This window comes from Falco peregrinus, chromosome Z (assembly GCF_023634155.1).
Source record: "Falco peregrinus isolate bFalPer1 chromosome Z, bFalPer1.pri, whole genome shotgun sequence".
Lineage (NCBI taxonomy): Eukaryota > Metazoa > Chordata > Aves > Falconiformes > Falconidae > Falco > Falco peregrinus.
The window spans coordinates 16,941,468-16,951,373 of record NC_073739.1 but is presented as its reverse complement, the minus strand read 5'-3'; the positions used below and the strand labels follow the sequence as shown (position 1 = coordinate 16,951,373).

At 45.0% G+C, this 9,906-nt stretch overlaps 1 protein-coding gene across 2 annotated transcripts in view; it reads left to right on the top strand.

The window, feature by feature from the left end:
• Positions 1-5,268: 5,268 nt before the first annotated feature.
• The window catches only part of DGKQ (diacylglycerol kinase theta), a 108,835-nt gene continuing 104,197 nt past the window's right edge, over positions 5,269-9,906 (top strand). Inside the window, exon 1 of one of the 2 annotated variants that reach the window (XM_055790542.1) lies at positions 5,269-5,528. In XM_055790542.1, the coding sequence (XP_055646517.1) occupies positions 5,333-5,528 (196 nt within the window). In that variant the 5' untranslated portion in view covers positions 5,269-5,332. Of the gene's footprint in view, positions 5,529-7,770; positions 7,848-9,906 lie in introns of those variants that run through there. The other variant, XM_027782967.2, reaches the window with a different exon arrangement.

The window sequence follows — 9,906 nt, the reverse complement described above, 5'->3', positions numbered from 1 at the left end:
GACTCTTTTTACTAATCTTGCCACAAAACATAGAAAGTGGATGCTTTTAGCATTTTGCCTGTTTTCATCTGTGTGGCACTCCTTCATTAAAAAAAAAAAAAAGCGTATCTAAGAAGTGGCAGTTTGTTCCACTTTGTTCGGTCTTTCTTCTACCAGTCTGCAGAGCAAAAATTCCTCTGTGAACAAACCCCTCATATTTACTGCAGCTTGGAGGTTTATGCAGATCTTTTGAAACAGTCCATTGAGACATGATGGATATCTCATAATTTTATACATTTATATACATATATATACTTATAATTATAGATATATATAGAAAGACTGGAAGAGCCACCGAGCAATATTTCAGAGGGGCAAACCTTTGATCTCTGTCAGCTCTAGATTTTACAATTAAAGTATAAAGGTGGAAATTACTTCTTCACCTATCATGGATGTAAGTAGTCAATCAATGCTAGGGTACGTGGGAATGTCTGAATTGAAGGCTCACTGGAATTCCACAAAATCTTCTGAAGTGGAAATGCTCCAGGATATTTACCCATGAGAATTTAGGATTAATAGCATTCACCAAGGTGTTTTTTTCCCCATAATGTGCTTTGACTGTTGATGACATAGGGTTATCTGAAATGAGTTCCAAAGCAGATCTGAATATAAAGTTGGCTATTGACTACGGTTTCTGGAGGATGCCCCCCTCCCACAGCCTGACCCAGACAAATTATCACAGCTTTACCACAGTAAGCTGCCAGCCAAGAATGCACTGCTGCTTAAAACAGGTGGTAATTCTGTCCCAGCAGAGCTGTCAGAGGAAACCACTTACTTGCCTGACTTGTGATAAGTATGTTCCAGCTTCACATCACTAGGGCTGTGACTATAACTGTGACCCTGACCAGCAGCCACCCTTTTGCATGCTTTGCTATGAGCCAGCCACCTCCAACTGCTTCTCTAGTCTGGCTGTTTTCTGGTTTGAAACTTCTAAACCAAGACCTGCCTTTGTTCTTTTTAGCCGCACAGCTTCCTGCCATTATGAGAGTGCAGACAGTTGCACTAGTTGCATGTAACTCCATCCTCCTTGGCTTATGCAAACTGCTGTTCCTTCTTCAAAAAGACTTTAACTATCACTTTTTTACAAAGATCGGTATATATCCTCCTTATAAAGAACAGATTGACAGGTTAAACAAAAAAATTTCCAAAAGGCCAAAAACCCCCACCAAATGCTGCAATTGCTTCCTAAAGTGGGATTTCTATCTTATCATTCTTCTGTTTTTGGACGGGTATCCTGGGTGCAGACATAAAAGCGGTAGAAACCTTGCAGTTAACCAGCTCTGAGTCAGAAACAGGTATCAAATCCCTCTAGTGGGCTATTGCATTTATGAATGTGACAGCTCGGGCAATAATTCTTCACCTCATTCTTTTCCAATGTCTAGGACCACATCCCCACTACACAAGTGAAATGGAAGGATGGCTCAACTGCTGCCACATTCCATGGCTGCTGGCAGCAGACGTGGTGGCAGGCTCAGCTGAAAACAATCATCAGACAGTCTAGGTTGTTTTGACTTGTTAGACTTGTTGCTCAGAGATAAGAAGGGAAGTTAAATCACAAGTATAGGTCACACATACCTATATGTTACAGCACATAAATATGTACCTGGGGAGTCAGCTATTTACAAATAGCCAAAATCTCACATGTTCATTTACACCTTAACAATAAAAACCACGATTCCACAGGTAATTTCTAGCAAGGAAACCCTGTGACTACCCTGCCATGAAGATGATGCAGTAATGTATCTGAATTACTTGTTAAGTGAATGCATGTTCACATCTCTGTAAAAGGATGTATTGATTACTTCCTCAGGCTTTTGAAACAGGACCAGCTTCTGATGCCCTTGAAAGGAAGGTCTATATATTTCCTCCATCAAGAGAAAGATTTGTTCATGTGCGTTTCAGCTTTCCAGCTCTGTGGCCTCTGTCTCTTGAGAGGGGAAGGACTATTAGATCCATACAAAATAAAGACAGTCTATGTTGAAAAGAAAGGCAGGCCAGGCCAATGGAACAGGTGAGGCAAGATGCTTTGTAGACAAGTTCTTGAAGAAAAGCAAGAGTAGAGGTCTGTATAGCTAGGTGAGAATATGATGTCATGGGCTAAGCACATAGGGAAGGAGCTTCCTCTCCTGAATGAGGAAAGTCCCAGAGAAGAAATCTGGCAACAGCACTGAACTCCATCTAAAAAAATGCTGGCACTTCTGATCTAATCACAACTTTTGAATGGTACAGTCAGACTCAGCTAGTTTGAAAGCACAGAAATAGACAATGTGGGAATTGAGGCAAGCAGTCAGCATGCAAAAAGACTGCTTTTGCAAGTTTCAGTTTCCCTTTCTCCATGTTCAACAGGAATTTAAATGTACCTGTAGTCTCTGAATTCAGGTGTCCTCTGTAAAGGTCTGCACTCTCACCTGGTGCACACAGAGATAAGGAACTATGTCAGCTCATACCAACTGACAAGATAAGCTAGATCTCTAAAAGAGAATTTCTTTGTGTATTGAGGTCCATTCACATTTGAAATGGTTGAGTGTGACATTTTCAATCATAGGATCATCAGGATGTCACATAGTTTAATTTTCCAGCTCAAAGCTGGGTCATCCATAAGGTTAGACCAGGTTGGTCTTGGCTTATCCAACCATGTCTTGAAAACTTCCAAGGATGAAGATGGCATAAGTTCTCCAGGTAACCTGCTTCTCTGCTTGGCTGCCATTGAGATGAAAAGGTTCCACCTTATACCCAGCCTGAATGCCTTGTTTGAAGTCCTGCCCTTTGTATTTTGTCCTCCCAGCAAGCACCACTGTAAAGAGCGTTGCTCCATCTTCTTGAAAACCTCTGTGTCAGTACTAGGGTGCTGCTATGAGATCCCCCCTAAAGCTGTCTTTTTTTGGGCTCAGTAAGTCCAGCTCCCTCAGCCTCTCCTTACAGGATAAGTGCTCCAGCCCCTGACCATCCTGGTGGCCCTCTGCTGAACTTGCTTCAGTTTGACAACGTGCTTCCTTTGGCGTGGGCCAAAACTGGGTGCAGTACTCTAATGAGTGCTGGAGAGACATGGGTAATCCCTTCTCTCAGCCTAGTGGCTGAGCCCAGGATGCTCTTGGCCCTGGTTGCTGCCAGGGTGGACAGCTTCATTGTCCAGTGAGACACCTAGGACCTTTTCTACAGTGCTGCCCCCCTGCCTGCCTCTCATTTCTCCTGCCAGTCCACTTCCCTCCTGGATGGCATGTAATGACTGTTCCCCTTGGTTTGGTGTCGTGTGCAAAACCGATAATAATGCTCTTAGTCACCTTCTCCATGTTGTTGATAAGGATGCTAAACGCAACAGGCCCCAGGACAGACCCCTGCAGTACTCCTCCCATTACGGGCCTCCAAGCAGAGTTTGGGTATGACCCATTAACTCCCACCCACTGGGCTCAACCATCCAACCAGGTTTTTTTACCCATCCAGTTGTCCACCCATGACGGACCATAATATTCCAGCTGGGATAGAAGAATAGTGTGGGAGACCATGTAATAAACCTTGCTAAAGTCAAAGTTCCACTGCTATACCCTCCTACACAGATCTACCTATTTGGTCATGGGTAAATTAATGTCATGTCGGGTTGGTCAGGCATCACTGACCCTTGGCAAATCCATACTGACTGTTCCTAATCATTGCCTTCTCCTCCATGTCCTCAGAAATGTGTTCCAAGAGGCCTTGCTCTGTGATATTCATGAAGATCAAACCAAGGATGAGTTTGTGGAAGATGGGGCCTGCCATTATGGACTTTGGCTCATTCATTGTATTCAGCAGGTATATGTCAAGGGAAGAGGTTTCATTTCACACTGCTTCTCTCTTCCCCAGCCTCTTGTATATTTGGGACTCCATAAGGCTTTATAGTATATTAGGTATGTTTGCTAAATCATGTTGTAGGAGCAATTAGAAATATTTCAAAGCTTTTATATCTATCTGCTCGCCCTTTCTCCAACCGTAAAAAGATATACCATGCCTTCTTTAGTCCCTGGGTCAAATCCTCCTTGCTCCTGATCATAAGTATGCTTATGTTAACAACATGGAAAGGAGATATAAAGTAAGATTGGTAAAAACTAGGAGATGCTACTTAACTTTAGAAGGACTTCAGTGCTGGTCTACAGGACCACAGGGTGGTTTATTAAACCTTTCACCACAATACAATTACATCAGAGTCAGGGTTGAAAATTTAAACTACTCTTTTCTTGTCTTCCATGGCTTAATGGAGGTTCCTGGATGTTGTTTCAGATAGCTCAGTGGGATGTTGTTTCAGATAGCTCAGTGGAGATGCTCACTTAATATGAAGCTGACATCTGGGACACAAACAGACAAGTGGAGATGTGAACAACATGCATCTGTAGACACAAAATCTAAAGACACAGCATCCTTTCCTGTCCCAAGCTACTCCAGCCACGATACTTTGCCTGATGTAGTAACGGTCAAAGAAACAGAGGCAGTTCAGAGGCAGAGGAGGAGACTAGCAACGTGGAAACATCAGAGTGTGTTAATGTTTGCAAAACCAGCAACAAGAAGGTGAAGTGAATACAGAGGACAAAAATCTGTGTTACAGAGAGACTGCTAGGCAGAACCCTTTATCTTTCCTCGTAAAGGCTGAGATGTTGAGAGCGGAAGGCAAAACCTACAGCAAACCCATCTTCTGCCAAGACATCATCAAAAAATGTCACGAGATGGAGCTTTACGCGTTCCAAAATGGCACGGGGCTGGGGGGTAGCGCAACTATCCGGTTTGATGTCGCGGTAAGAAACGGGAGGTCTCCTCGAGCCTCACCGTTTCAAGTCGCAAGCTGAGCCCGCCGCCTGCCTGCGGTGAGACCTTCTGACAGGCAGCTTTTCCTCCTGCGGCTTTGCCACCGACTGCCGGGCCCCGGCGCCGGGCGCTGAGGGGCGCCCCTCGCCCTCCGGTGCGTTACCGCCGAGGCCGCCGCCGAGCAGCTCGTTCCTCCACACCCTTCACCTGAGCCTCCGCGCCCTGCGCGCAGCTCCCGCCCGGCGGGGCCGCGGACACCCCGGGACACGCCGAGGCCTCACGGGCAGCGCGGCGCCGGCCCTGGGGAAGCGCCGCCCGCGCCAGGGGGACCGGCGGGGCGGCTGCGGCGTCCCCTCGGGGCGGACCGCAGGGGCCCGCGGCGCGGCCGGCAGGCGGCAGTGCAGCGCCGCCCGCCCAGGCCCTGACTGGGGCGCCGCCCCCGCCCGCCCCCCGCCGCCGCCGCCGCCGCCTGGGGCGGAAGCGAGGGCGAGCGGCGGCCGATGCCGTGCCGCGAGGAGCGGGCATGGCGGACGGGACGCGCTCGCTGAGCGGCGGCAGCCCGGGCTCCAGCCCGCTGCTGGGCGGCCGGGGCCGCGCCGCGGTGTTGGCGGGGAGCGGCCCGCCGGGCCACAGCTTCCGCAGGGTGACCCTCACCAAGCCCACCTTCTGCCACTACTGCACCGACTTCATCTGGGGGCTGGCCGGCTACCAGTGCGAGGGTAAGGGGGCGGCGGGGGGCCAGGCCGGGCGCCGCGTCGCCGGGCTGCCCGGGGCGGGCGTCGGTCTGCGGGACCTGCCGGGAGCGGCCGCCGCGTCCTGGGCGAGGTGGGGCGGGGGGGAGGGAAAAAATACTGCTGGTAAAAATTATAATAATAAAAATAGTGCATTCTACTAAAAAAATCTAACAATAGTAATAGTAAAAATTCTATAATAATAAATTCTCATAATGAAGTCTAACGACAGCAATAATACTAAAAATCCTAACAGTGCGTCCGAAACCAGCGATAATACTAAAAATTCCACTCTTAATAACCATTCTAGCAATGAATCCGAACGAGAGTAAGTCTAACAATAATAATTCTAATTATAAACTATAATGATAAAAAATTCTAATAATAAAAAAATCTGGTAATAATACTAATAGCAGCAGTTCTAACAATGATAATCAAACCTCAGCGGTGCGGTGCTGTGCAGTGACACGGGTGTTCGCCGTGACCCAGCGCTGCCCTTGCCCACCTGGTGACGGACCCGCCGGTGCCCGCCGGGCTGCTTGGTGGCCGCAGTGGAGCCATCCCGGGGGTGCCCCTACCTGCTGTGGTGCCTGATGGCACGGAAGAGCTGCAGCCTACGTGGATTTTGAACATTTTACACCTGGGCTAACGCCAGGGAGGGGAGAAGGAATTGCTAGGTCTGCTTGCTGGCTCCCGTGGCAGCTGAGGTTCCTGGAGATGACGAAATTTTGTTGTGTTCTGGCACAGCGAAACCAAGTGGTGTCACAAGGGAAAAGAGGGGTTCTCCATGTCCTGCTTTAAAAAAACCAAACCAAAATAAACAAACAAAAAAACCCCCAGACAACACCTTGATGTCTTCTTGAGCATATGCAGCCTGGATGGCTTGGGCTGCATCACCCAAGACCGTGCCTGGAGGCTTGTACAAGAGCCTCATTGTTTGGGTGGTATCAAACAAGGCCCTGGGTGTAGAGTAAGTACCCTGCGATTCTTGAAATAGCTTCTTCCTTTTGTCATGGTTGTGGGTGAAGAGGGTGCAGGATGAAGTTGGGTGGAAGTCATGTTCCCGTGTGGTACAAAAAAAGTCTTGCAAGAATGGTTTTATATTTGCTTAAAATTGTGCTGAGAGGTGTGTAATTCTGTCTGCGTAGCAGAAGGTCACTGCCTACCCTTACAGCAAAAAAGCCCCGAAGTCGAGTGAAAATTTAAGTTGTGAAAATGCACAAAGCTATTCTTTTATAGTTTTTAATATGACGACTTAAGAAAAGGCAAATTGTTGGAGTAACAAAAGTGGACATTCAGGTGCCAGTACTGTTACTTGAAGAGCTGGGCAGCTTTGGTGTGTTAACAGGTAAGAAAATGTGTGAAAAGCTTTTGTCCAGGATGTCTCACTTTTTTTCCTGTTCACATACTAGGTTCGTAAAGGTGGTGCATAGCTGTAACTTGAATTTAGGATCTTTTCCTAGTTCGAAAGCTGCTGACAGTTTGTGGTCTGGAATTGTTTTTCTCCTTTGGCTTTTCAGGCTGAATTCTGGGTAAGGATCGTTACGGTGTGCTAATGAGGCACTTCAAGCTGTACAGTTAAGGTATCTTTTAGACCTACATCTGGAACCTCTACCCCAAACAAGTTGTGTGAGGGGTAATGAGAGAGAGAAAAAATACCTTAAGTCTTCATTACCTGTAACATTCCCAGCTCCGAGCGTGGGCAAAACCCCTGTAATATGTTACCTTGCACATCAGTGTCTCCTTTGGTTGAAGAACTAATTTTTTTTGTTTCCCTGTTGTCAGCCAGCTGTGCTCAGTGTCATGTTTGTCTTTTCCAACAACTTACGACTAGGCAACAAATTCCAACAGTACCTGATGGGTCGGTCATTTGCAGGTGGTGGCTGCTTTTCACAGCCATGTGTACACCCTTGTACCTTGTTGAACAGCTTGTCAGCCCATTCTTTCAGAGTTATTTAATAAAAGCTAATATGATATTTTAAGTAAATTTTGCTTAATAATTGCCTCCCTGTCACATTTGCTTTAATTAATGGAGTTTGACCGATGTTCTTTAGAAAGTAATATAAAAGGTTATCTGTAGGAGTGCCAGGCTGATGAAAAATAAAGTAACTTCACCCTGCTTTTAGTGAAGGAAATGTTTGCAGTAGAGTGGAAAACTTTGTGGATAATTGCTATCTCCTTTTTCTTCTCCCCAGAGAGTCTAGGATTGTGGGTGTAATTGCAGCTGAGCTGATGTTGTCTTTTGGACTCGTTTTGAGAAACCATCTACAGACTTCAAAATGAAGCTGTCAGGTGGCCTTTTTCTAGGTGAATTTGCAATGGTTTCTGTTCCAAATCCATGGCTTCAGATACTCAGTTTCCTGGTGCTGTTTGTGTTGACATTCCATGAAGCTGGTCTTGATGGAAACTTTCTGTTTTGAAGCTCAGAAGGGAACTGAGCATGCTCATGATAAGATTCCATCAGTTAAAAAGGAGGAGGTGGGAGGAAGCCTCTGCCTATCACCATTTTGAGTAGTTGTGTTATCCCAAATTTCAGTTCTTCACCTGATGTGTAAGAGCTGTTCACACACAAGAACTGAGACACCATGTGTCGCACGTATGTGCAGACATGGGTGCTTAGTGGTAAATCCACGAAGCTAGCCCCTTCTTCACACGTGGTAAGGCATTTTACACACTTTGAACAATTGTTTACCATTTCATTTAGTCTCACTTAATTCTCATTGATTCTTATGAGCCTTGAATCCATTTAAAGGTACAGCATTCTTTTTTTATGTTCTTTGGGGAGGGGGCTTTGTTAGTAGGGAGATTCCTGTGCTCCAGGGTGGATCTTTTAATATGTAAATTAGGATCGTTCACACATAGTTCGAGTAATTTTTTGTTTGGTCTGGTTAACACGGTCCCAGCTTGACATCCTTATGGTATCTGTTCCTTCTCTCAAGGCCATGTCTTCTTACTTATTTGTAAGACTTTATTAACATCCTCTGTTTTCCAAATTCTTTCTTGATTTTTGTTACAGATATTTACATATCTTTTTTTAAAAAGTAAATAATTCTTGTATCAGTTTTGTGGCCTAATTGACCGGGATTTGACTTCTAATTGTGATGGTGCTTTTGATCCTCGGAAAATGGCATCTTCTAGATGTGAATGATCAGGTCTATGGAGTTTTTCAGTAGACTTAGCCTGCTCAGTGAACTGGCACATGCCTATGTGGCTTACATGGCTGTGTAGCAAAAATACAAGAAGGTATAATGAATTCTCAAGACATTTCTGGCAGTGCAGGGGCCAATATAAGTGGTCTTTCCCTTTCGCATAGAAGAGATGCTCTCTGTACAAGGCACGAAGTGTCCCAGATCTAATCACTGTCTTTTAAAGGAAGATACTGCTTCCACCTGCAGGTACTTCTGGGAGAATTGCAGCTCTTTTGCTAGATTGTCAAGGTATTTTCATAAAAGAAATTTTACAGGAAAGGCAGTAGTCTTCCTATGTGGATTAGGTGTCCAGTTAGGTCTGAAGATGTCACTGTGTTAAGCTTTTGTGCACACATTTGTTCTAATCTTGGTCAGCCAGGCTTGCAGCTATGTGTGTCTCCTCCGCCCCTGGCCGCAAATTTGTTTCCTGTATAGGCGTTGTAGAAGACTATATTTTTCTTGCCACTTTACTCTTTGTAGCTGTCACTTTCTTTGATAAGTGTGAAAGAGTAAGTGATGTTTGGGTTGTAACACAATTACTCTTTTATATTGCTCTTGCTTTCCCAAGCCCGGTCATTTCGGTTTCAGTGGATTTGAATTTCCTCAGACTTGGCAAAGAAGAGGCAGCATAAGACGCTGTGTGTGCATCTTAAAAATACTATATATATATGAAGTTAATGTAAGAGATAAAGAGAGTTGAATTCTCACTGGTTGTGCACAGGAGAACCAATTTCATACACTAAAAAAATGGCTAGTAGATATTTTAATTTGGAGTTTAGGATTTATTTTAGCCACCAGTAAACACTTTTCTTCTCACAGTGCTTTTTCTTTTTTCTGTAAAGACTGAAAAAAAAGAAATCTAGGAAGAACATTTTGGGGGCTGCATTTCCAGTGCTATAAATCTTTCTAATGTGAACTCAGTTTGGTTTTTTATAGCCAAAGGTTGAAATGTAAGGGGTTTGAGTAATAAGCAAGTTGGTTAGCAAATGTAACAGAATTTTCAGCCATTTTTAGGTGTTTTATATATATATATATATATCTTTCATTAGAACGTTTATTGGAAGCAACTGTCATGGACTTTTTGGTATGGTTTGTGTCTGTTTTTACTAGGGAAATGTAATTTAGGCATCTAGGGTACTTGTCTTGATATGAAAGCACTAACTCAAATAATGCTTTGG